The 25,347-nt window shown below is 36.5% G+C and overlaps 1 protein-coding gene across 1 annotated transcript in view; it reads left to right on the plus strand.

The window, feature by feature from the left end:
- The first annotated feature begins 439 nt into the window (after nt 1-439).
- Nucleotides 440-25,347, plus strand: part of LOC113511064 (oxidative stress-induced growth inhibitor 1-like) — a 31,059-nt gene continuing 6,151 nt past the window's right edge. Inside the window, exons 1-4 of the mRNA XM_052903152.1 lie at nt 440-598; nt 10,042-10,562; nt 17,529-17,634; nt 18,644-18,743. Coding sequence (XP_052759112.1) covers nt 10,478-10,562; nt 17,529-17,634; nt 18,644-18,743 — 291 coding nt within the window. The 5' untranslated portion in view covers nt 440-598; nt 10,042-10,477. The remainder of the gene's footprint in view (nt 599-10,041; nt 10,563-17,528; nt 17,635-18,643; nt 18,744-25,347) is intronic.

Raw genomic sequence — 25,347 nt, forward strand, 5'->3', positions numbered from 1 at the left:
AGCGTTTCTTTTATCTGTCCCATGTAGTTATTCCTCGATCTTCCTCTTTTGCCCTCTATTTTTCCCTCTACTATGCTCTTAAAAAAATCGTCATGTCGTATAAGGTGGCGCAGCATTTTGCCTCTTCTATTCTCTATTAGTTTAATGAATGTTCTTTTCTCGTTCACTCTTTTAAAGAAGCGACTAACGGAGTTTAATAGTCGAGGGATAGGCAGCAGTGTTACTGTAAAAATATCATCAAAGCCTAACTGCGCTTGCCAACTCGCCTGCCAAACGTAGCAACTATTGGCAAAACCCCTCAATAGGGCTCAATATACATAATTGTACAAAAATCCCCAGCCCATATCCGACTTCCGAAAAACTAGACCGGTTTGGTCCTTGCGCTAAATTCTAATTAAAAAAAAAAAGAATGTACTTAACCGAAGCCTTATTTCCGCGGGAGAACGCCAAGCGCTATCGGAAGTCGAATGTCATTTTAGTATGTCTGTGTACTCCGTTGAGATTGCACGCGTCCACGCTCTAGAAAATTATCGTGAAGTTTTTCGAATTTCGAACAGTTTGTTTTTTTTTCTTTTCTTGTGCCATTGGAATTTCTCAGGTAGGTGGATGTGTATCATTTTACTTTTGTTTTTTTTTTTTTATAAAAGAATAATGCAGTATATTTTTTATTTTTAATATTTACATTTTCGCTGACTTGAACAGAGTAATTATAATTTTAACTAGGTTTATAAATGATTTATGTGTTCACTTTATCTATTATGTTTTAATTTTGAAATGCTAACATATTTTCTTTTTATTTCGATTGTATTACATTTTTTTTTTTGCTATATTGTATTTATGCTTTATTGTACACAAAATTTACATTGATGTAATTTATTTTGAATGAAGATGTACAACAGGCGAGCTTAACTCTGTAAGAGTTCTCTTCCAGCAAACCTTGAGTGTGGAAATTAATGCTTAATTACAATTTAATTTAGTTAATAATTTATTTGATTTTAATACGCAAAAAAAATGTGTATAAGTGATTTTATTATTCAAACCTACGGCCGGTTTCGAGTATTTTTTTTTTTATATTAACCAAGGTTAATTTCTATGATGTCTCGGTAATTAGTTCTTTATTTTTTTGCATTTTTTTTTTTATACAACTTAGAATGGCAAACAAGCTGACGGCCCACCTGATGGAAACTAGTAACCGTCGCCTATAGACATGAGCAGAAAGTACCATGGACATAACATGGTATATACTGTTTCGCCCATGATACCCCCATGCGTTGCCATTCCTGAGGACTCGGGTGTTATTCCTCTGTACCCAGTAAATTCACGCCATATCCCACCCTACAAACCGAAACACAGCCATGCAAACACAACTGCTTCACGGTTGAAACACGAATGGGACAGATGTACCCTAGCAATCGACTTTTGTACAGTCTTCCTCTGGTAAATTAATTGAGTTTCCATTAATTTAATACCTCATTTTCAAGCTTAACTTTATTGCATTAGGATATAGAATTCATAAGAAACATTGTTTTCATGTTCGACAGTCACTTGCAACCGGGTATCCGGCTTTTTCGGTTTTTCTAAATACTTTCCGTTACTGTTCTTATGAAATAATATGTTGTATGAAAAATATTATATCTTGCATATTTTAATCAATTGTTTGCGAAAAGAAATAAAATGTTAATATTTAAATTTTAAAGCGTAAGTAATATTTAACTATTGCAGTTACATATTACTTGTACAACAATTAGTCCATTGCCCTAAGGTTGTCTTGAAGAGATTGCTCCCAGCAATAAGACCGCCTCACTGTACTTGTACAACTGTATCGTTACATTTGTTATCTTGCTTGTTCCCCTATATTGTATAATACAAATAAAGTATACTGTATATTCATTCATTACATTTCAACAAATCTCTCCACTTCAATATTTATAAATATTCATATTATACTTTTAGAAGTAAAATATATATATATATATATATATATATATATATATATATATATATATATATATATATATATATATATATCATACATGTCTATAATATAAGAGGTATAGTCATGTTTCTTAATCCGGCCACTCGGGACGTAAAAAGTATACCAAAATTAAAAAAATATTAATCACGTGATCCAGATTTTTCTAACCTCAAAACCGGTATTTATACCGGAAAAACCGGTTCCACGCCCCAACGGTTACGAAATGCAAGTGTTTTCCTTAACTAAATTAATAAAGAGGAAAAAGCTTAAATTATGTTATTTAATTTAAATTATAATAAAAAATACCAAAGAGTAACAAATAAACTCTCTTTCACATTTATAATACTAGTTGTATCCCGCTGTGTCGCTCGCGTGATCAATACACAAATATTATAATAATTTATTGATTAATCGATAGTTATTCGCGCATCATACATTAATTCTCTATGTTATCAATTTTTTTTTTTATAATTACTTCCCATACAAGATATCATACACGTGTAACGTCAAATTAATTGCAAGTTATTGACTAATAGTTTTCGTCATTGAAAAGTCATGATTTACGGTAAAGTTAGAAGGCCGGCAGCACACCTGCAATGGCTCTGGTGTTTGTAAGTGATCATGGGCGGCGGTAGTCACTTACCATCAGGTGAGCCGCATGTTTTGCTCCCTGTGTTATAAAAAAGCCGATGAAGTACGAATTGGACTCGCGCAACAAGGGTTTTTTTTTAATGGGTGATAATGGAATGGTAAACCCACCCGCGCTATCGGTATACACCGGCGGAGCACCAGTGAAGGATGATAGGTGAGGATGAAGCAGGTCAGTTAGCCCATCGTGAAGAATTCAACAAGAATTGTTCACGATGGTTTCCAGGAGGAACCACGTGGAGGTCGACCTAATAGGGCATATTGTTAGCAATGGGGCTGTCCATTGCTAATAATCCCTTTCCCCCCGCGCAACGAGGGTTCCGTACAAAGTCATCAAGTTTTTTTTTTTTGTGAAATAACTACATGACATTGCTTCTTGCCAAATTTTCTTGATTCAGGTCAACTGAAAGTATCCTTTAGGTTTCTGATTCCCTTTGCGAATGTCAAAATATGCGATATAAATGGTACATAAACGGCCGTATCTTTCGATTGCGTCGATTTAGAAGCTTGTATTTTTCACCGCTTCAAGAGATTGCAGACCTGAGTGTATGATATTAATTACAAATTGATACCTCCACGCGTTGCTAAGAAAAAGGGTTTGGACAGACCGACAGACGGACGGATGGACGGACAATGAAGTATTTACCTTTTTTTTTTTAAATTTTGAACATAAATTATATCACCTTGATTTATTTCATCAATAAAAAAATCATACAAAGAAGGGTTGATTGTAATGAGAAATGATACAAAAGGCGGCCTAATCGCTAAGCAATCTCTTCCAGACAATATTTGGGTAGCGCATTATTATATATAAACATATATATATATATATATTTATATATATTTAAAGTACATTATTTTACATATATTTCTTGGAGAGAGCAATTCTAATTCTTATTCTTTACGTAGTACTGACAACCTCCAACTCATAATTCCTACCCATTCTTCCTCTTTCTACTCCAAATCCTTTTCCGTGCAAGCAGTTCGTTTGTGGAACTCACTCCCTACCTCTATACGGTGCGCTCAATCGTTGCCCATTTTTAAAAACTTAGTGAAATCCCACACAAATCCTGTTATGTTGGTGCAATAAAATGTTAAATAAATATTATTAAATTTTTATTTAAAAGATTTGTTATAATAGACTACCTATTATATGTATTTTTTTTTAACAAATGGCAACACTATGTCAACAAAATTATACAAGAACGTAAACGAGTAAAAACGTGTATCAATCGCGATCGGAATCGCGCCAAGTACGGACGTGTAATGGAACGGTTAGTCCGTTACTAACAATCTCCTTCCATGTAAATAATTGGACTAAATTGATATAAATCTTGGATAGATCAAAACAATGTAAACAAGTTAGTGAATAAAGTAATCAGGAGTTTGGAGCGCCGCCAAAAATTTGCGTTACGATAGGATAGGGAAGTCATTGTGCGAACTATACACGTGCTAATAGATAGCTTAGCTTCGCGTGGATTCCGTATACATTTGCCAATAATTTATGATTTTTTATTCAACCGATTTAAAAAAATGATAAGTTTCTTAATTTCCTTGGACTTTTGGTATGTTTGTAAACTCATAATGACGATGTCATTTATATCGGTTTGGGAAATTCTTTTTTTTTTTTTTATCTGAAAGGTAATATTTTCAGTTTGATCCCATCAAAATCGATTCCAATAATTTCGTTTTTAAATGAAAATAACTGGTTTGGCTATGATTGAAGTCGGTGATGTATTTTTTGTGGAACAAAAATCGACTATCTAGAATTATTGGTAGAGCAAAAAAAACAGTACTTTTAATTGTTTCGTTTCTCAATATGGGACTGATAAGGGAGTAAACTCCTTCGAAAATCACACACGTACATGTAATGTACCGTTGGGTAAAGATTGATTTTGTTGTAACGGATAACTAAAAAAAAAACTAGGTTTTCAAAAAAAACTTTCCACCACAGAATTTTAGCGCTATAGCAATTAATTTGCTCCAGCGCACAGTTGAGTGGCGGCCATTTTGGCAATAACAAATGTGAAGTTTCTATTCATAATTATTGTAACCCTATTTGTTGTTGGCAATAAATGATTTTTTCCTCTCTTTCTTTAGAAACCTACATTATCACGAGAAACATGGACTGTATTTTTTGCTTTATTTTAATTGAATTTGAACATTAATGCCACATGCGGGGAATTAGGGCGGATTGCTAATATAACTCACATTGTTTAAGGGGTAAACAAATTTACAACCCTTCTAAATGGTAAAAGGTCACTGTAGCCTATGGACGCCTGCAACACTGTGGGTGTCACGTGCGCGTTGCCCACTCTGAAAAAAGCTTAATATACCCTTTTTGAAGAACCCCATACAGTAGTCTTTAGGGGAGACTTCGGCAGGGAGCTCATCCTACAGCCTAAGCGTTCGCGGTAGAAAATTCCTTTGAAATCACACTGTACGTGACTATTTAGGTTCAAGCGTGCGAGGATGAATTCCCTGTCGATGGCGAGCGGTGCGACGATAAAAGGTGGCTGTGGGCATCATTTCAAACAATTCCTCAGAATCCGTTATACTTTGCCAATAACGAGAGTTTTTTAACCTCTGTCAACGTGGACTGAGTCGCATACGGTAAATATGTCTGTTTACCAACATCTCCGAAATTAATTAGTTTTTTTTTTTTTTATAAATATAGAGAGTTTTATGAGTATTTACGAATCGCTTGTCATCTCTTGAAAATTGGATCACTCCGAAGTGTCGCGCGCGTGGCTCTTCATTGTGTTACAATTTAAATTTGAAAATAAAACATTTCTTTGTAATGTTATAAAAATAGTATCGTTCGCAACGCAAAATATAGGTCATAGTCGTAATACTGTCTCTGAGACAGTTTTTTTTTTATTAATACCAGACTGTACAAAATGAGTCTACTTGACTTACTAGTCAAGTACTCATTTTGTACAGTCTGGTAGTTAGTGTAAGAGGTTAAAGAGGAATAAGCACAAAGTTCCAAACACTGATTCCTACACTAGGTTGTGCCTGTCCTGTAGGAAAAGGATCGTATTTTTTTATACAACTTAGAATGGCAAACAAGCTGACGGCCCACCTGATCGAAAGTGGTAACCTTCGCCTATAGACATGAGCGGTACCATGGACATAACAGAGTGCACTGTTTCGCCCATGATATATTATTATGTATTGCCAAATATATGTTTACAGAAATTAATATAGGCTTTCTAGTAGTACAGATAACTGCTTACCAGTAAGTTTATACAAGACAGTTATTTTTACCATACAATACGATTTCATGACGTGATTGTGTCCCACTAAATTGGCAGTAAGTTTACCTGTAAACTGAGGTACAGAGTACCTGGGTACAGAGGAATAACACCTGAGTCCTCAGGAATGGCAACGCATGGCGGGTATCATGGGCGAAACAGTATACTCTGTTATGTCCATGGTACTGCTCATGTCTGTAGGCGACGGTTACCACTTTTCATCAAGTGTGCCGTCAGCTTGTTTGCCATTCTAAGTTGTATAAAAAAATGTTTTTTTTTTTTCTAATTCTATAGCTGATACAAAAAAGACTTAATATAATAATGGATGATGGTGTCTTGTTATTCTATTTTGTGATGACTATAAGATGATATCACGCTTATACATGATGTAACACACTCCATTCATTCCTCATTATTTTCCTGCTTCTCAGGATAGATTTGCTTGCTGTATAGTTAAGTAGGATTTACCTGTGACTCAATATTGCTTACAGACTTACAAAATACAAGTAGGTAATTTAGTAACATAGTAAAACTAACTTATACTCGCGACTTGGCGTGGCTACGATATGTTTTTTTTTTAATGGGTGATAATGGAATGGTAACTCCACCCTCGCTATCGGTATACACCGGCGGCCCACCAGTGAAGGATGATAGGTGAGGATGAAGCAGGTCAGTTAGCCCATCGTGACAAATTCAACAAGAATTGTTCACGGTGGTTTCCAAGGGGAACCACGTGGAGGTGGACCTAATAGAGCATATTGCTAGCAAGGAGGCTATTAAACTCAATTGCTAACAATCCCTTTCTCCCGCCAGGATATGTTTACTAAATTTCATAGTGATTGGTTAAGGTGCTATAAGGTAACAAATAATAGAAATAACGTTCAGTTTGTTTAGAATCATAGGGTCTACCGTAAGATATTTTCCGAAATTTCGTGGCCGAACGAAACATTAATTTGTTTTTTATACAACTTAGAATGGCAAACAAGCTGACGGCCCACCTGATGGAAAGTGGTAGCCGTCGCCTATAGACATGAGCAGTAGCACGAGCATAACAGAGTATACTGTTTCGCCCATGATACCACCCATGCGTTGCCGTTCCTGAGTACTCAAGTGTTATGCAACTGTACCCTGTAAATTCACTGCCATATCCCACCCTTCAATTCGGAACATAGCCATGCAAACACAACTGCTTCACGGTAGATACACGAATGGGACTGAGGTGGCCAAACAAACGTCTTTTGTACAAAGTCTGTCTGGTTGATGCTAAAATTACATAAAATATACCGTTTAAATATATTAAAATGTCGTTCTTTTAGACTTTTATAATAGAATTTATAGCGAACGAAACGTAAGCTTAATTTCTGGACCTATTTCACTATGCACAAAAACATAAATTTGGGACCGAAGATTCGAACCAAAGTTTTTATCCCGCAAAAAGAATTTTGCCTCCGCCAATGCAATCGAGTGCAACGACACAAAACCAAACCTGTTTTTCTCTACCAATAAATCCATGAGCATTAATTCGCGCCTTTCCTTAAAGGATCCCTGGCAATGTTGCCGGTAGGTACCTACGTAAATCTAAAGTTTCTAAAATACAGCCCAAACGATGGAGCTGTGCTTCGTTTGCAGACGCTGGAGTAAAAAGAAAAAAGTAATTATCAAAATCAATGTAACTCTAAACTAAGATTTCCGAAATTGTTTACTTTTTAACCGACTTCAGAAAAGGAGGACTGATTTAAAAAATCTTTATTTATCTGAAAGAATAATTTTACGAAATGGTCCCATAGAAATTTTATCAAAATCGGGTCAATAGTTTATTTTTTTTATGCAACTAAAAAACCTAACGGCCCACCTGATGGAAAGTGATAACCGTCACCTATAGACATGAGCAGTACCATGGACATAACAGAGTATACTGTTTCGCCCATGATGCCCCCCATACGTTGCCATTCCCGAGGACTAGTGTTATTTCTATGTACCCTGTAAATTCACTGCCATATAGCACCCTTCAAACCGAAACACAGCCATGTAAACACAACTGCTTCACGGTAGAAACACGAATGGGACAGAGAGGTACCTAAGCAAACGACTTTTGACTTTTGAGAACGACTCTGTCAATTAAAAAGAAACACTACCTTCAAAGGATGCTTGCCGTATTGACTTCACCTGGTATTTTTTTTTTTGATGGGTGAAAATGGTATGGTAACCCCGCCTGCGCTAACGGGATACGCTGGCGGAGCACCAGTGAAGGGTGATCGATGAGAATGAAAACAGGCCAGTTAGCCTATCATGATGAATTCATCAGGAATTAACCACGATAGTTTCCAGGGAGAACCGCGAGGAGGTCGACCTGGTTGGGTATATTGCTAGCAATGGGATTCTCAGTCTCCATCACTAACAATCCCTTTCCCCCCATTCACCTGGTATTTAAACCACGTGTTCTAAATGTGTCATCATAGGATTTATTTTTACTCTGTTCCACTATTCGGGTAACTAACTGCGTAGTAAACGTAGTAAAGGTCACATAAATTTTGTATACTGGCAAATGGGCGTGATGTCGCCCGTGTTAAGCTTTTTAGGGTTCCGCGGCGAATGGCTAGAACGTAATATAATTTGATCGACTTTTTGAACTACTTGAGTATTTTGAATCGAATAGTAACACCCCCCTCCCCCTGCTCTATCGGTATACACTGGTGGGGCACCAGTGAGAGGTGACAGGTGAGGATGAAACAGGTCAGTAAACCTATCGTGACGAATTTATTAAGAATTAATGACGATTCCCAGGAGGATTTACCAGAGAGAGACTTTGTACAAAAGTCGTTTGCTTGGGTACCTCCGTCCCATCCGTGTTTCAACCGTAAAGCAGTTGTGCAGCATGGCTGTGTTTCGATTTGAAAGGTGGGAATTGGCGTGAATTTACATGGTACAGAGGAATAACACTCGAGTCCTCAGGAATGGCAACGCATGGGGGATATCGTGAGCGAAACAGTGTACACTGTTATGTCCATGGTACTGCTTATGTGTATAGGCGACGGTTGCCACTTTCCATCATGTGGGACGTCAGCTTGTTTGCCATTTTAAGTTGTATAAAGAAAAAAAAGAGGAACCGCGTGGAGGTCGACCTTATATAAATAAACACATACATGGTCGGTATATTGCTAGCAACGGTACGGGTAGTCCCCGTAACTAACAATCCCTTCCCCCCCCCCCCCACCTTCTTGAGTATGTCAGTAGAGTCTTCAACCATACCATACTACGTATATCAGCCTTTAACTGTCCACTGCTGAACATAAGCCTCCCTCTTGAGGGGGTTTTGCTAGTAGCTGCCACACTTAGCAGGCGGATTGGCAACCGCAGTTAGACTTTAGAGATATTTTAAGAGGGACGCTGCTGCCCATCCCTCGCCCTCCATTAGTCGCCTCTTAGTACGACATTCACGGGAAAGTAAGGGGTAGCCTATTCTATGCCGCGACCACACGGCAATTTTTTCATATAAACATCCTTATTTCGTGTTTTTTTTAATGGGTGATAATGGTATGGTAACCCCGTCTGCGCTATCGATATACAATGGCGGGGCACCAGTGATAGATGAATTTTTTTCACAGGATCATCGCTTCACATAAACATCCTTATTTCGTGTTACCAACATTCATCCGTTCACTGCAATGACATATACTTATTAATTACTAAATACCTAATTATATATAATATATTATAATACATGCAACGTTCATTTCAAACAAGGCCTCTCAGAATATCAATGATATACGCGAATAGATAAGGTATAATTAATATGGAGTCGTTATCGGAATTATATAGACCGTAGGCGGAATGAAGGCACTTTATGTAAGTGATAAAGAAGCGTTGAAATCAATAACCTAAAGAGTGGCTTCATAAGTAGCTTTTGTAAAAAGTATCTTTGAAATAATTTTAAATTTGGAATGAATAAGACATATATCTGTTCATCTTATGCGAGCACTCATAAAAAACGTAACAAACCCATAATAAATTCGTTTATAATTATCTGACATACATTATTATCATTTGGCACTTAATTTACTAGTAAAAATAAGTTTATTGACAAGGAACTGTTTTTTATTCATATCTGGTTCTCATTTTGAATTGCCTTACATTCCTAATAATAACTTATTTTTGTTACAGATTACACTTATCTCCGTAGCATCAACACAACGAAGAATTGGCGTCAACCGCCATATTGGAATCAAACAAAGACAAGTCCGCAAGACTTTAAATTGCATGTGATATTTAACTTATTTATTATAGATTTAAGGTTTGCATTTATTGACAATATATAAAGTCAATTAAAATACCCACCCACTGTCTTCGACGTTAATAAAGTCGACAAAAGTATATAACCATAAACTAACTCAGCAATAAAAAGGCGATAAACGACCATAGATTATAAATTAAATACATACTTTCTTTGACTTTAAAAAAGTTGATAAAAGTATAAACCATAGACTAACTCAGCTGTAAAACGGCGGAAATCGACAACAGATTATAAATTACTCAAAGTAAGGCGTAATCATTGGTTAAAGAGAATATAAAAAATAAGCTGGACCGAGACGAAAGTTGCATGAAAAATACAATGAGAGACAACATGAATCCTTGCCAACATACATTGTCAAATGATATGGTCTACAAAGAAGTTGTTATCATCGGTGAGTATCATCAGCCATAGATTATCATCGTCATCATGTCACTGTCTACCTTCCACTGTCCATTGGAACGTCTCCCCATAGATAACCACAAAGAACGGTCCCGTGTCACCTGCATCCATGGAGTTCTATATCTCTGTGACGTGCTCGCTGCTTTTGGGGGGTCGTCAGCAACAACATGACAGCAATATGTGAATGGAAACTGGCCGTTTGCAATCCAAGGATAGAGACAAGGTATGTTACAGTCGTTATTACCTACACGGATAATGCCGCGAGTAACAGCTAGTGAATGGGGAGTCACGATTTCAATATTCAGCGATTTTTTTTTTATTATTTTTAAAGCACAGGAAATGTGGCAAACTAGTTTACTATACTACCCATCCGATTAGATACAGAAAATAGTTTTTTTTTTTTTTTTTTTCTACAATGGTTTCCGAAGGTCTTATAGGATGATAATAGAATGGCAACCCCACTATCTCTATCGGTATACTCTGGCGAGGTACCATTGAGGGATGGTAAGTGAGGATGAAAGGAGATCAGTTAGCCCATCGTAACGTACATATTTAGTAGAAACCAGGATAGTTTCCAGGAGGAATTATCTGGAGATCAACCTGATAGTATTGTTCTTTCCGTGTTAAGAGTATAATACAACTAAAGGAAGGAAACTTTGGCTTATATAGCTGTCGCCATGCATTAAACTGTGGCCCCTACGAATGAACGACAATTTAACAATTAGTCGAAGCGAGACAATTGACTCTAACGTGTCCTAATGATTAACTATCATAACTAGATATGTCTTTACATAATCATACCAATTGTTCTCAAGACATCCCATGTATAGAGAAACTTCTAGAAGTAAACTTTGTACACACGTTGCATGAACCTCCATCCTAAGAACAAGGATCTAAGAACCTAAGAACAAAGTATAGAAAATATGTATGTAAAATTTTTGTTCTTTTACTAGATTATATATTCGGCACAGTTTATGTACAAAGTATGCAAGCAGGTTGCATCTGAATTTGGTAGGGTTATACGACCGTATAACATTTTCTATACACTAGCCTGCTATGAATTGAGACAAACAGCAACTGATGGTGTATCTTTCGTCCTCTTTTCATTAATTACTAGCGACCCGCTCCGGCTTCGCTCGGGTGCAATGTTGATATTAAATAGCGCCGCCATCCCTGCATTTTAAATCTGTAATATCTTCGGAAATATTTAAATTACATACTGTAAATGGACAATGTATTGTACTTAAGGTACTTAATTGGATAAAAATTAATGCTGTATTGCTTAAAATCACTTCGTAAATAAGCCATTTTTCTGCGTAAAATGTAAAGAATAAAAAATGGTTATTGTGGGTTATCCTTAAGAGATAATCGCGGACTTTTTTGTTGACCTTTTTAAGGTGTACAATACTGTAGTACATTATTTTGATTTATCTCGTGGGGTTCAGCCAGCGTTTACAATGTAAGCGCAAAAAATTGTTTATTTACGACATCACATTAGAAACCTCTAAATTTATCAGTGTTCCTCTACAATATTATGCATGTATTATACATATAAACCTTCCTCTTGAATCATTCTATCTATAAAAAAAACCGCTTCAAAATCCGTTGCGTAGTTTTAAAGATTTAAGCATACATAGGGACGGACAGACAGCGACAGCGACTTTGTTTTAAAATATGTAGTGATATTTGCATAAGAAGAAAGGAGACAACCATATGATTCGCAGTTTTTATTTTATCATTCCTTCTATGTAATTCCTTGTTCTTAGCCTCCGTCCCACTAGTGTTTCTGCCGTGTAACAACTGTACCTACATGAATAAATAAATTAATGGATATTAATCGTTCCCTTCAAAGAATGATACAGTTTATAAAGGTTAACAATATGTACGCAAACGTAATGAATAATTACATAAAAGCAAGATAACAAGGCAACAATGCATGATTCTTTTTTAGGTTTCCCTACCTTCAAAGGAAAAAACGGAACCCTTATAGGATCACAGTTGGCCCATCGTGATGAATTCAACAAGAATTACTACGATGGATTTTTTTATCCAACTTAGAATGGCAAACAAGCTGACGGCCCACCTGATGGAAAGTGGTAACCGTCGCCTATAGACATAAGCAGTACCCTGGACATAACAGAGTATACTGTTTCGCCCATGATACCCCACATGCGTTGCCATCCTTGAGGACTCGGGTGTTTTACTCTGTATCCAGTAAATTCACTGCCATATCCCACCCTTCAAACCGAAACACAGCCAAGCAAACACAACTGCTTCACGGTTGAAACACGAATAGGACAGAGGTACGCAAGCAAACGACTTTTGTACAAAATCTGCCTCTGGTAACTAATTTATCTTTGAATTTGTCACGATAGGCTAACTGACCTGCATTTTCATCCTCACCTATCACCCCTCACAGGTGCCCCGCCAGTGTATACCGATAGCGCAGGCGGAGTTACCATGCCATTGTTACCCATTAAAAAAAATTTTAGGTAGGTAGGTAGGTAAAGGTAGGTTTTCAGTGGGAACCGCGTGAAGGTGGACCTGGTAGAGTGCATGGCTAGCACGCGTCTTACATCTAGTTACAAATAAACTTATATACGTTTTACACGTTAAAATTTTAGTTAATTAATCATAAAACATGTTTCAATCGTTACATTGTATATAACTTTACAGTGTAGACTGTTTCTAATAACCCACAATTACTCTACATCAATCAGACTGTAATTGCACGGTCGATGTTAAAGTACAATATAAAAAAATCGATAAAAATAATCAACGTCTATATACGTATATATTTAAAATGATCAATCTACAGCACGACCTTGACACTAAGTCATTAAATATGTCCTCTATAATCCGTATCGTTAGAACGTCTCCATGCGTCACCGTCATCATTGTTACAGCCTTTTATTGTTGGGCGGAAAGGGATTGTTAGCAATGGAGTTTGACAGCCCCATTGCTAGCAATGTACCCTATTAGGTCGTCCTCGACGTGGTTCTCCCTGGAAATCATCGTGAACAATTCTTGTTGAATTCATCACGATGGGCTAACTGACCTTTTTTTTTATCGTGGGGAAATGCATCATGCAGACCCATATGCCCCGAGGGAGGCGTATGGGTACTGCCGGACTCCTACCGGCTAAAACCACCACGGCATCCCTCGCCGCGCCAAAGTGTTGGGGACCTGGGTTCGGGGCTCACTAACGTGCTTCATCCTCACCTATCCTTCGCTGGAGTTCCGCCGGTGTATACTGATAGCGCGGGTGGGGTTACCATTCCATTGCCCTTTTATTGTCTATGTACTAGCTTTTACCAGCAACATCATTCACGTCATCCTGTTTTCGGGATAAAATGTAGCCTATTGATTTCTCTATTCTTATAGTCATCATTTTCATCATACCAGCCTTTAACTGTCCACTACTGAACATAAGCCTCCCCTTGTGGGATCTGCCAGTAGTTGCCACGCTTGGCAGTCAGATTAGCAACCGCAGTCAGGGTTTAGAGATGTTTTAAGAGGGGCGCTACTGCCCATCCCTTAGCCTCTCCCTTAGGTCGTCTCTTACGACACCCACGGGAAAGGAAGGGGTGGCCCATTCTACGCCGGGACCACACGGCAATTTATCGAATTAATAAATGAATTTTATTGCTAAAAATGTGGTACAATAAGGTGGTATGGTAATATTACAATGTTTTCACACAGTCTGTCGTTACTGACGTGCAACAGTCATTACAAAGGCTATGACAAAATAATTCTTTAATATGTAATCTACACTAATATTATAAAGAGGAAAGATTTGTATTTTTTTGTGTATGTATGTTTGTAATGAACAAACACAAAAACTATTTTGCCGATTTCAAAAATTTTGTCACCATTACAAAGCTAAATTCATCCTGAGTAACATAGGCTATATTTATTGGTAGAAAAGATTAGGGATCCTTACTAAAACTTTAGTAACGTAACTCAAGCTGTAAAAAAATGCTATAAAATATCTTTGGTCGCGTGCGCTGCAGAAACTATTGGTGATAGAACAAAAGTGTGTTCTACATTATTGAAGAAAATATCAATAACTATAAAATACTTCGCAATACTATATGTCCAACTATTATCGTTATGTCACAATAACCACTGTTTAAAGTGTTGTAAAAATGTTCACCCGTGCGACGCCGGGACGGGCCGCTACTAAGATAATAAAAAATGTCAAATTTTTAAACGCTAATTGTACAGATTAAACAATATAATAACAATTTTAATAGAAGTACACATCTAATTATTTTATTTTTATTTTATTTATTTATTAGGCGCACATAACAGAAGTTTACAAATAAAAACTTAAATTATAATATGCAAGTACATAACGGGTATCAGGTAAACTTGCCACAACATGTGCACACAGCATGATCCAATAATAAATGCGACTGCAACAAAGCTATTAGGTTGCAACTATTAGTGAAAAATTTAAACATAAAAATAAACATAAACATAAAGAAAGTTAAATAAAAAAAAAAACAAAAGATTGTTATTGTTGCATGGACTGCGAATCACCGATATAGTGAAACGCAAAGTGCATCAATCCGGCTATTTTGGATTTATTGCCTTGATAACATACATTGTAAAGGAAGATATCGTTCTGTTTTAATTAATTTTATTAACTGCATTTAATTTTATTGTATTATTGATAAAAAATACCAGATGGAGACTTTGTACAAAAGTCGATTGCTTGGCCACCTCTGTCCCATTCGTGTTTCTGCCGTGAAGCTGTTGTGTTTGCATGGCTGTGTTTCGGTTTGAAGGGTGGGATATGGTAGTGAATTTACAGGGTACAGAGGAATAACGCCTGAGTCCTCAGGAATGGCAACGCATGGGGGGTGTCATGGGCGAAACTGTATACTTTGTTATGTCTATGGTACTGCTCAAGTCAAAAAATCAAAATTTCTACCATTACACAGACATTAAAATATCTATTTATTTATTTAAATAAATATATGCTTTTGTATATACACTTTTAATATAGAAATGTGGTTATAACAAAAATGTACACAGGCGAACAGGTATCCCTTAAAGGGATTTCTTCCGGTCAACCTTAACAACTTGTTTATATTATGACCACGGTACTGTTTATGTTTATAAACAACTCTTACCATGAGGTAGGCAGTCAGCTTGTTTGCCATTGTAATTGCAAAAAAAAGTTTTCAACCGACTTGAAAAAAAGAGGTCTCAATCGGTTATATTACTTTTTTATATTTGTTACCTCAAACTATGTCAGTTATGAATCGATTTGAAAAATACTTTTATCTGAAAGGACATACTGTATTTTGATGTGTACTCCACGCTACTGTATTTCAGTTGGGGTGTTTTATGTCATTGTTTATTTTTATATTTTTGGTGGAATATAGAGTTAAATAAATAAATAAATGCAGGACCATGTCCGTGCTACTGCCCATGTCTATAGGCGATGGTTACCACTTACCATCAGGTGGACCGTCAGCTTGTTTGCCATTCTAAGTTGTATATAAAAAAATAGTTGCTCCGTATCACTATGTATTTAAAACTTTTCTTAAAATTATTCAAAAATATAACACCGTCAACCTAGAATCTATTTAGAACACCGTGGCAACAATGAATCTAATTATTTCATTCTGTCAGTCTTACTCACTCGTGCACACTCGTTCATTGTCGTTCATCATACGTTCCGTTACAGCAAATATTGAAAACATTAAAAATATTTCCTACATATATATACTTACAGATTGACGCCTCAGAGATTTTTTCAAACTCGCATCTGTAGTTTAGTTTTTAGAGCGAAATAACTGACTGATTTTACTGGAATACGAGTAGATGTAATTTTTTACAACACAATGTTTTTTTTTTTTTGATGGGTGAAAATGGTACGGTACCAGTGAAGGGTGATAGATGAGAATGAAAACAGGCCAGTTAGCCCATCATGACGAATTCATCAGGAATTAACCATAATAGTTTCCAGGGGGAACCGCGGGGAGGTCGACCTGGTTGGGTATATTGCTAGCAATGGGATTCTTAGTCTCCATTACTAACAATCCCTTCCCCCTGCAACACAATGTTCAATATAACATGTTCTAGTAACCTTATAATGATTGGCACCATATGTGTGAAAATGGCAATGTACACATTTATTATTATTGTAGTATTGCCGTGTGGTCCCGGCATAGAATGGACCACCCCTTCCTTTCCCGTGGGTGTCTTAAAAAGCGATTAAGGGAGGGTGAGGAATGGGCAATAACGTCCCTCTAAAAACATCTCTAAAGCCTAACTGCGGTTTTTTTTATGGGCGATAATGAAATAGTAACCCCACCCGCGCTATTGGTATACATCGGCGGGGCACCAGTGAAGGATGATAGGTGAGAATGAAGCAGGTCAGTTAACCCATCATGACGAATTCAACAAGAATTGTTCACAATGGATTCCAGGGAGAACCACGTGGAGGTTGACCTAATAGGGCATATTGCTAGCAATGGGGCTGTTAAAATCCAATGCTAACAATCCCTTTCCCCTCTATTATTATAATATTGCCCTGTGGTCCCTGCATAGAGTAAGCCACCCCTACCTGCCGTGGGTGTCGACTAAAGGAGGGCGAAGGATGGGCAATGGCGTCCCTCTAAAAACATGTCTAAAGCCTAAAGCGTTGCCACTGACAAGCGAGATAACTTCAAGGAAATCCTTGGTGGGTTATGTTCATCAGTGGACATTTGAAGGCTGATATGGTGATGATGATGATGATTATATGAACTAGTAACTGTAGTTTATGCCAATGGGTTACCAGTGAAACAGTGAATTGAAAATAACGTCGAGGCAATTAGTTTTGGCTAAATCCAGGCTAAGCTCTCCAGGCTTGGGCTAGGCTCTCCATCCTTCCTTCCCGCCTTCCAGGCAACCTTAGGATGGAGGAACAATTAAAGTTACATGATGTGTAATGTTTCAGGCAATGGACCCAGTGGTATGGTGACGTCATACATGCTGGCAGGGAACGTGCCATACCTCAAGAACATTCCAGAAGATCTACCGATAGACGAGATGCTCAGAGCCAGGTGAGCATTTGTTTACAACTAGTGTTTACCCGCGACTGCGTCCCTGTATAAGTTGATTGATAAGAATAGAAACTAGTATAAATAAGTAGTTACTAAGAATAATTTGCAGTTTCATGTTTTCCCTCTTAATAAAATAAAAAATACTACAATACTGCATAACTGTGTACTGAAACTATGTCGTTTCATTTGTGATTTCAAGATGTATGTAATTGGTAGATCGCATAAGGTTTCGTCAGTAAACGGTAGATCTTGGATCTAATTAATTCGGCCACCTTTGTCTGAATGAGATGAAAGAGGAAGTCTTAAAAAGGGTGAAGGAGAAACGATTTTTTTTTTTTGATGATAATGGAATGGTAACCCCGCCTGCGCTAACGGGATACGCTGGCGGGGCACCAGTGAAGGGTGATAGATGAGAACGAAAACAGGCCAGTTAGCCCATCATGATGAATTCATCAGGAAATAATCATGATAGTTTCCAGGGGAACCGCGAGGAGGTCGACCTGGTTAGGTATATTGCTAGCAATGGGATTTTCAATCTCCATTACTAACAATCCCTTTCCCCCCGATCGCACAAGGTTTCGTCAGTAAACGGTAGATCTTGGGTCTAATTAATTCGGCCACCTTTGGCTGAATGAGATGAAAGAGGAAGTCTTGAAAAGGGTGAAGGAGAAACTAATATTAATAAAAACAATAGAGAATAGAAGAGACAAAATGCTGAGCCATCTTATACGACATGACGATTTTTTAAAGAGCATAGAAGGAGATATAGAGGGTAAAAGAAGAAGGGAAAGACCGAGGAAAAACTACATGGGACAGATAAAAAAAAACACTAGGTGTCGTGTCGTGTAAGTAGGTCAAAGATATGGTCTGGGAATCCCAGACTGGGATAGAGCTGGCTGGAAGAAGATGCATGAATTAGTTGCACCGACAAGAGGAAACTCTTTAATGAAAAGAAGACCTCTGGTATAGATTATTAGAAAGGATGATCATTCTGTAAATTATGTTTCAGATTATCAAACTTACCAGCGGGACAGAGCCTGTACGAAGCAGATCTCCTGGAGCTGGCCGAGGGTTTGGAGGGACGCAGCCAGAATCCGATTCCGCTGCTGGTAAATATTTTCTCAACATCAAAATCATTTCATCCTGGCTCTATACTCCATTGGACTTCGTCATATATTAAGCTGTTAATTGTATACTACTAAACATGGGCCTACTCCTATTGGGGAGTTTTTTTTTTATACAACTTAGAATGGCAAACAAGCTAACGGCCCACCTGATGGAACTAAGAGAAGGTCGAGGGATGGGCGGCACCATTCCTTTTCAAATATCACTAAAGCCTAACTGCAGTTGTCAAATCGCTTGCCAAAAGTGGCAGTTGTAGGTACTGGCAAAACCTTCCAATAGTAGGCAACTAACGGCTTAATATATGACGAAGTCCAATGGAGTATAGACCAGTATTTACCATAGGGAGACTTTGTACAAAAGTCGATTGTTTGGGTACCTCTGTCCCATTCGTGTTTCAACCGTGAAGCAGTTGTGTTTGCATGGCTGTGTTTCGGTTTGAAGGGTGGGATATGGCGTGAATTTACTGAGTACAGAGGAATAACACCTGAGTCCTCAGGAATGGCAACGCATGGGGGTATCATGGGCGAAACAGTATACTCTGTTATGTCCATGGTACTGCTCATGTCTATAGACGACGGTTACCACTTTCCATCAGGTGGACCGTCAGCTTGTTTGCTATTCTAAGTTGTATAAAAAATATATATATACGTAATATATGGGATGAAAAAGGATATAGGCTACTTTTCATTCCGGTCAGTAAATATAACCACGGTTGAGCGAACAAAGCCGCGGGTAAAAGCTAGTTAGCTTATAAATTAACATGATAAGTATTGTTTCGCACAAACAGAATGTCGTACAATATGTTATGATTGCGTAATTTAAATAACAATATGGCGACGAGACGCAGAACTGGCTTGTCATTCATAACTGCGATATGTGATAGGGTTGACACAACTCGAATACTTACTATTATTATAAATGAAAAAGGGAACAAATCTATTTTTTTTTTAACTGATTTAGCCAATCGACTTGAGTCTCTGAAATTGTTTGAAATGATGAATCGAACGAGGTATATAGGAATTAGACAATGTTTTAATTACATTTTAAAAAGGGGGCATTAAGGATGCACACGCGACGGAAGCTTAAAAATGAAGTAACTTCTCCCGTTTTCCCAACATTTCCCTTCACTGCTCTGCTCCTATTGATCGTAGCGTGATGAAAAGTATATAACTTGCCCAGGAGTATGAAGAATAATTGTACCAAATTTCGTTAAAATCCGTCGAGTAGTTTTTGTTTCTATAACGAACATACAGATAGACGGACAAAAATTTTACTGATTGCATTTTTGGCATCAGTATCGATCACTAATCACCCGCTGATAGTTATTTTGGAAATATATTTCATGTACAGAGTTGACCTCTCTACAGATTTATTATAAGTATAGATAGATATGTGTTAAAAAAGCATTTTTAACATCCAGGTTATCAAAGTAATAATACAAAAAAAAAAAAAAAAAACTAAATAATAAGTAAATAAAACTGTTTGTGGCAACCCTATGTTTATCTTAAGGTGGCGATACTACGAATTTGATTGTGGTATCATAGTGTGAGTAGGTACTTACTGATAAATAGCTTAAATTTAGCTCGTCACTCCCCAAAATTATGTTCTGTCACTATATTGCATGACATCGCTGAGTGCTCAACGAATATTTATCTATTTTTTATATAATTTTAACATACTTTAACAAACACACTATATGCGCTCCAACCATTTTATAGGGGCGGGGGGGGGGGTCCCATTGCTAGCAATATACCCTAGCAGGTCGACCTCCACGTGGCCTCCCCTGGGACCATCGTGCTGAATTCCCGGCGTATTCATCACGATGGGCTAACTGACCTGCTCTTTCATTTTCACTTATCATACCTCACTGGTTACCATTCCATTATCGTCCATTAAAAAAATATTTATTTATTTATTTATTTATTCTTTTTTGACCAGTTGAAGATTATACATATTCTCAATTGTTTTAAAATTAAACTACCATCCCTTTTATTGGAAAAATGTTATTGCTCCGGTATTGACTTCTGTTCTATATATTATATATGTATATTATTTTATTATTTAATTTCTATATATGTGTGTGACGTGATCGTGCAAAAAATCATTACACTACATACTATATATAATAACTCTCTTTCCCTAGGACGCCATGGTTTGTGTGTAGTGTCTCAAACGCTGCAGCAATATGATGAATGACCACTAGAGATGGGCAATCCACCTGGGTGGGTTTAAAGTCTGGTGGGTAAAAACCGGGTGTTTTGGGTTTATTGGGTTTAAACCCCATAAACACCCAAATTTTTGGGTGTTTATGATTTTGTACTTCATCATCGTCATCTCAGCCGCAAGACGTCCACTATACTGGACATAGACAATATTATTACACACAGAATAAAAAACTTTTAATTTGATTTTGAGTTTATTAAGAAAGAGATGAAAGTAAAATGTAAAACTACAGTCAATCACTGTCAGATTCAGAGTTATTACAAGCGATGAATTGTATAGGTTCGATATATATATATATATATATATATATATATATATATATATATATATATATATATATATATATATATATATATATATATATACGAATCTTACTTTGCTTAACTCAGTGGAACCACAAATGTTTCCACCATATTAGGGCTCAATGCTATCTAATGAGCTCCATACAAATCCTCTGGCCCAAAAGTTTTCTTTAGCTTTATAACACGCCAAATCTGCCATTACATTTGACAAACTTAAGTGTTGGCTTAAATTGTAGATAAACTCCATACCCTTAAGTTCTTCCTCTTGAGTAAGTTCGACTCCTAGAGTCCTGGGGTCTAGAATATATGCTGCAAAATGTATTGGCCTCATTGCCATATTGCATCTTGAAGATACTGATGTTAGAATCTGCTGTTTGCTTTCTTCGCTCAATGTCGAAATCTCATTTAATGCAAAACGTATCTTAGCTTGTACATCTCTAAATGTAATGTATGTGCGATGCAAACGATTCTGGTCGCTCTCTAAGTAAAATATGCTTTCAGTGACTGGTTCCAAAATACTTATACATTCCCCTGTCTTCGTCCAGAAATATTAAATCTTTATATCTCTTGAAATTACCACATCTTCTCTAACTGTTAATATTTGCAAAGCTATCTTATTTGCTTTCAAACTTTTTAACGAAGTAACATGACTTCCCCATCTTGTAGCACAAGGCAATTTTAGTGTTTGTGTAGAATCTTCACCCTGCCTTGATTTTATCAACAAGGAACTTAATCGTTGACTCCTTTTAACAGTTTTTATTATATTTATGGCTTGCATAATAAACACAGTTACTTCTTGTATCTTTACAATATCTTGGCACAACAAGTTAAGGATATGTGCACAGCAACCGAGAGGAACAACATGTGGATATTTGAGTTTTGTTAATTCGAATGCCTTTTGTATATTTCTAGCGTTATCGCCAATAAGTACAAGAAACTTATTTGCTCCATACACTTTCATTACTTTTTCAACTTCTTGGCTAAGGTATTCACTAGTGTGAGGATTACTTTCTGTATTCAAACTTTTAACGTATGCAGGTTGAGGTTTTGATATAAGAAAGTTTATTATTCCTTCATTTCTTAAAAACCAGCCATCGCACTGAAGGTGTGTAACTACAAGCATTTTTCCTCATTTAACTCAAAACGCATTTCTCTATATATTTTATCTAAGTATTTTGTCGCTAAAGCTTTACGTGAAGGTATTTTAAATTTTGGTTGCAATTTTTCGAAAAATTGTATCCATAAAGGATGTTGCACCATCGATAATGGCGTCCCTGTTACAAATATAGCTCTCGCTAATTCTGTTTTTATATGATCATCGGTGTCTTGAAACTCAGCATTTATTGTAGTGTTAGCAGACGACGAGGGGCTTATAAAAGAATCATTTGTCTCTATCTCTGACAGTCCAGACATTTTGGTTTTGGACGAGCTATCTTTTATAAGTTTCATAGAGTCTTTTAATGTTTCTGGAGATTTTGGACAAGTGATAAGATGTTGAAGCATTTTGGCAGCATTACTGAATTTGTAGACCTTATTACAAAGCTTGCAAGAAACAGACTTGTTTGGTTTAGTTCCCATATGCGTAAATCTTTGTCTCCCCATTGAACCTAAAAAAATGAACGATGATTAGTTGGTCTGACGAAAATTCAACAATAGAGTGCCTATTTTTTTACAATGATTATTTCTTGTTATTTACAATAAATTTATTAAAAAAATAATAAAATAAATACAAAAAACCTTTGTAAAATTACATCTCCTCGGAGGATTAAACGCAGACGCTAGTTTATTATCGTATTGTTCTGTATTTTTCTCAGCAACTTCTTTAATTCGATTAGGTACTTACGCATATTATGTTAAAAATAAATATCTAGTACACATCTTAGGCTATCCACCATTATTATCCAATGACGACTCTCAGCTAACTATGCACTATCATCCAAAATAAACGTGTATGGAAAATTTTATCCCAGTCGGTTGAGGATTGAGGATAATTGCATCAACATACGAACATACCTACATACTTTTATTTACATAACGCAAGCTAAATAAAAGCTTGTAATAATACATCTAATTTTAAGTTAAAATTGTTAAGTGATCATGATATAATTGTATCATTCAAAAATCCACTTACCTTTAATTATTTCTTGTTAAGTATAAATATTATTTCAAATCTGCTCCCTTAATATGCACTTTTTTACTGCTTTTCCTACCTAACACGTTACCAGGAAGTCACGTTACCAGAGTCAGAGTAATAGTGAACACGTTTGACAGTGATTGTCGTCGCCTCATATTCAGCGTCGACGACTAGGGGAATCCCCAGTCATAATGTATTGCATGCGTGGCGGTCTTACTTCAAATCCATAAACAAAGAGATAATTACAGAACTCGATACTAGATGGCGCTGTTTTTGTTTGAAGAAAGTTTGCGGGCTAAAATACATAGAATTTCATCAATGACTTCCACAAAGAACAACATTTCTGTTTTTTCTAAGTCCGTATCTCTTCCGTATATTTCATAAGATATAAGCTTGGGCTACATTGTTATGCAACGTGATTTTGTCGCTGTCTTGCTAGCAGGGTTGACAGATATACGATTTAAATCGTACTCATACTATTATTTGTCTATTTTTTAATGTACGATCGTAAAGATTATGATCGTAATTCGCACAAAAACATACGACTTTTTGGTTATGGCAACATTTTTATTATGAAACGAACATGCTCACATCATCAGTCACATGCAACAATTTATTATCCCCTTCACATCTGGCAGTCCTGCTTGCTAGAATATAGGTAAGTCAGCCACAGTTACTGACGATCGATATTTAAAGGGTATTGTTTTTGTGCTAAATATTTCATAAAAACGTTATTTAATACTTTGTGGATTATTAATTTAGTTGATAATCACTGGAAGTAAAATGGATGCTAATTTGAGAGATCAAGATCTTCGTATAAAACAGTTAATAAAAGAAAATCTACGTAAGTACTCTTTTTATACCTAGGTAGGTAAGGTATAATAAACACAAAAGGTACTTAGATCGCGTGTGTTCGAAGCATTTATTCTAATAAATTTAATTTAAAATTGTAGAAAGAAAAAAATGTCTGCCAAGCCGTAGCCGAAGCCGATCTCCAAATATATTTGGCGATAGTGAGACCCAGTGTCCAGATGATTTACCCAGCGTCGTCGCAACAAAGAAAAAAACGAGGATAAAGTAAAAGAAAATTTACTGAAAGAAGAAACAAACTGTTCTAAATGCTTAATTTATGGAGAAGAGGATAAAAGAAATGAGTATTTCGGACTGTTAGTGGCTCAAGAATTTAAATATATACGGCCATGTGTGCGAACGAGGTGTTATGAAGAAATTTTAAAGTATCTACGGGAAGCAAAAGGCCAACATGTTGATCAACTGCAACATGAAAACACTGAAAATTAATTACTTTCATTTTATTATATATAGATTTTTAAAATTTCCTGAAATATTATTCGTTAACGTTTTATTTAATATTGTAGAATTGATCAATACAATTTATAAAAATAATTTATTGGTATTACTTACATATTTTCAAAAAAATACGTAAAAACCTATTTTTTTGGGTGATTATGGGAGTTTATGGGTGTTTATTGGGTTTTTACCAAAGCACCGGGTTTAAACCCGGTGCTTTGCCCATCTGTAATGACCACAAACCTATTTCGCAGAACACTGTAACACACACACACACAGGGGAAAGGGATTGTTAGCAATATGACGGCCATATATATATATATATATATATATATATATATATATATATATATATATATATATATATATATATATATATATATATATATATAACTTATTATATATATATATATATATATATGGCGTTCACGCTTGCCCGTCCATCCAGTTCCTTTATATTTGGGAATGGAAGCAATACATAACCTCCAGTAGCTGCCACGCTTAACAGGCGGATTGACAGTTAGCAGTTAGGCTTTACAGATATTTGAAGAGGGACGCTGCTGCCCACCCCTCGGCCTCCCTTAGTCGTCTCTTACGACACCCACGGGAAAAGAAAGGGTG

The sequence above is a fragment of the Galleria mellonella genome, unplaced genomic scaffold (genome assembly GCF_026898425.1).
Source record: "Galleria mellonella isolate WM207_F2 unplaced genomic scaffold, CSIRO_AGI_GalMel_v1 utg1053, whole genome shotgun sequence".
Lineage (NCBI taxonomy): Eukaryota > Metazoa > Arthropoda > Insecta > Lepidoptera > Pyralidae > Galleria > Galleria mellonella.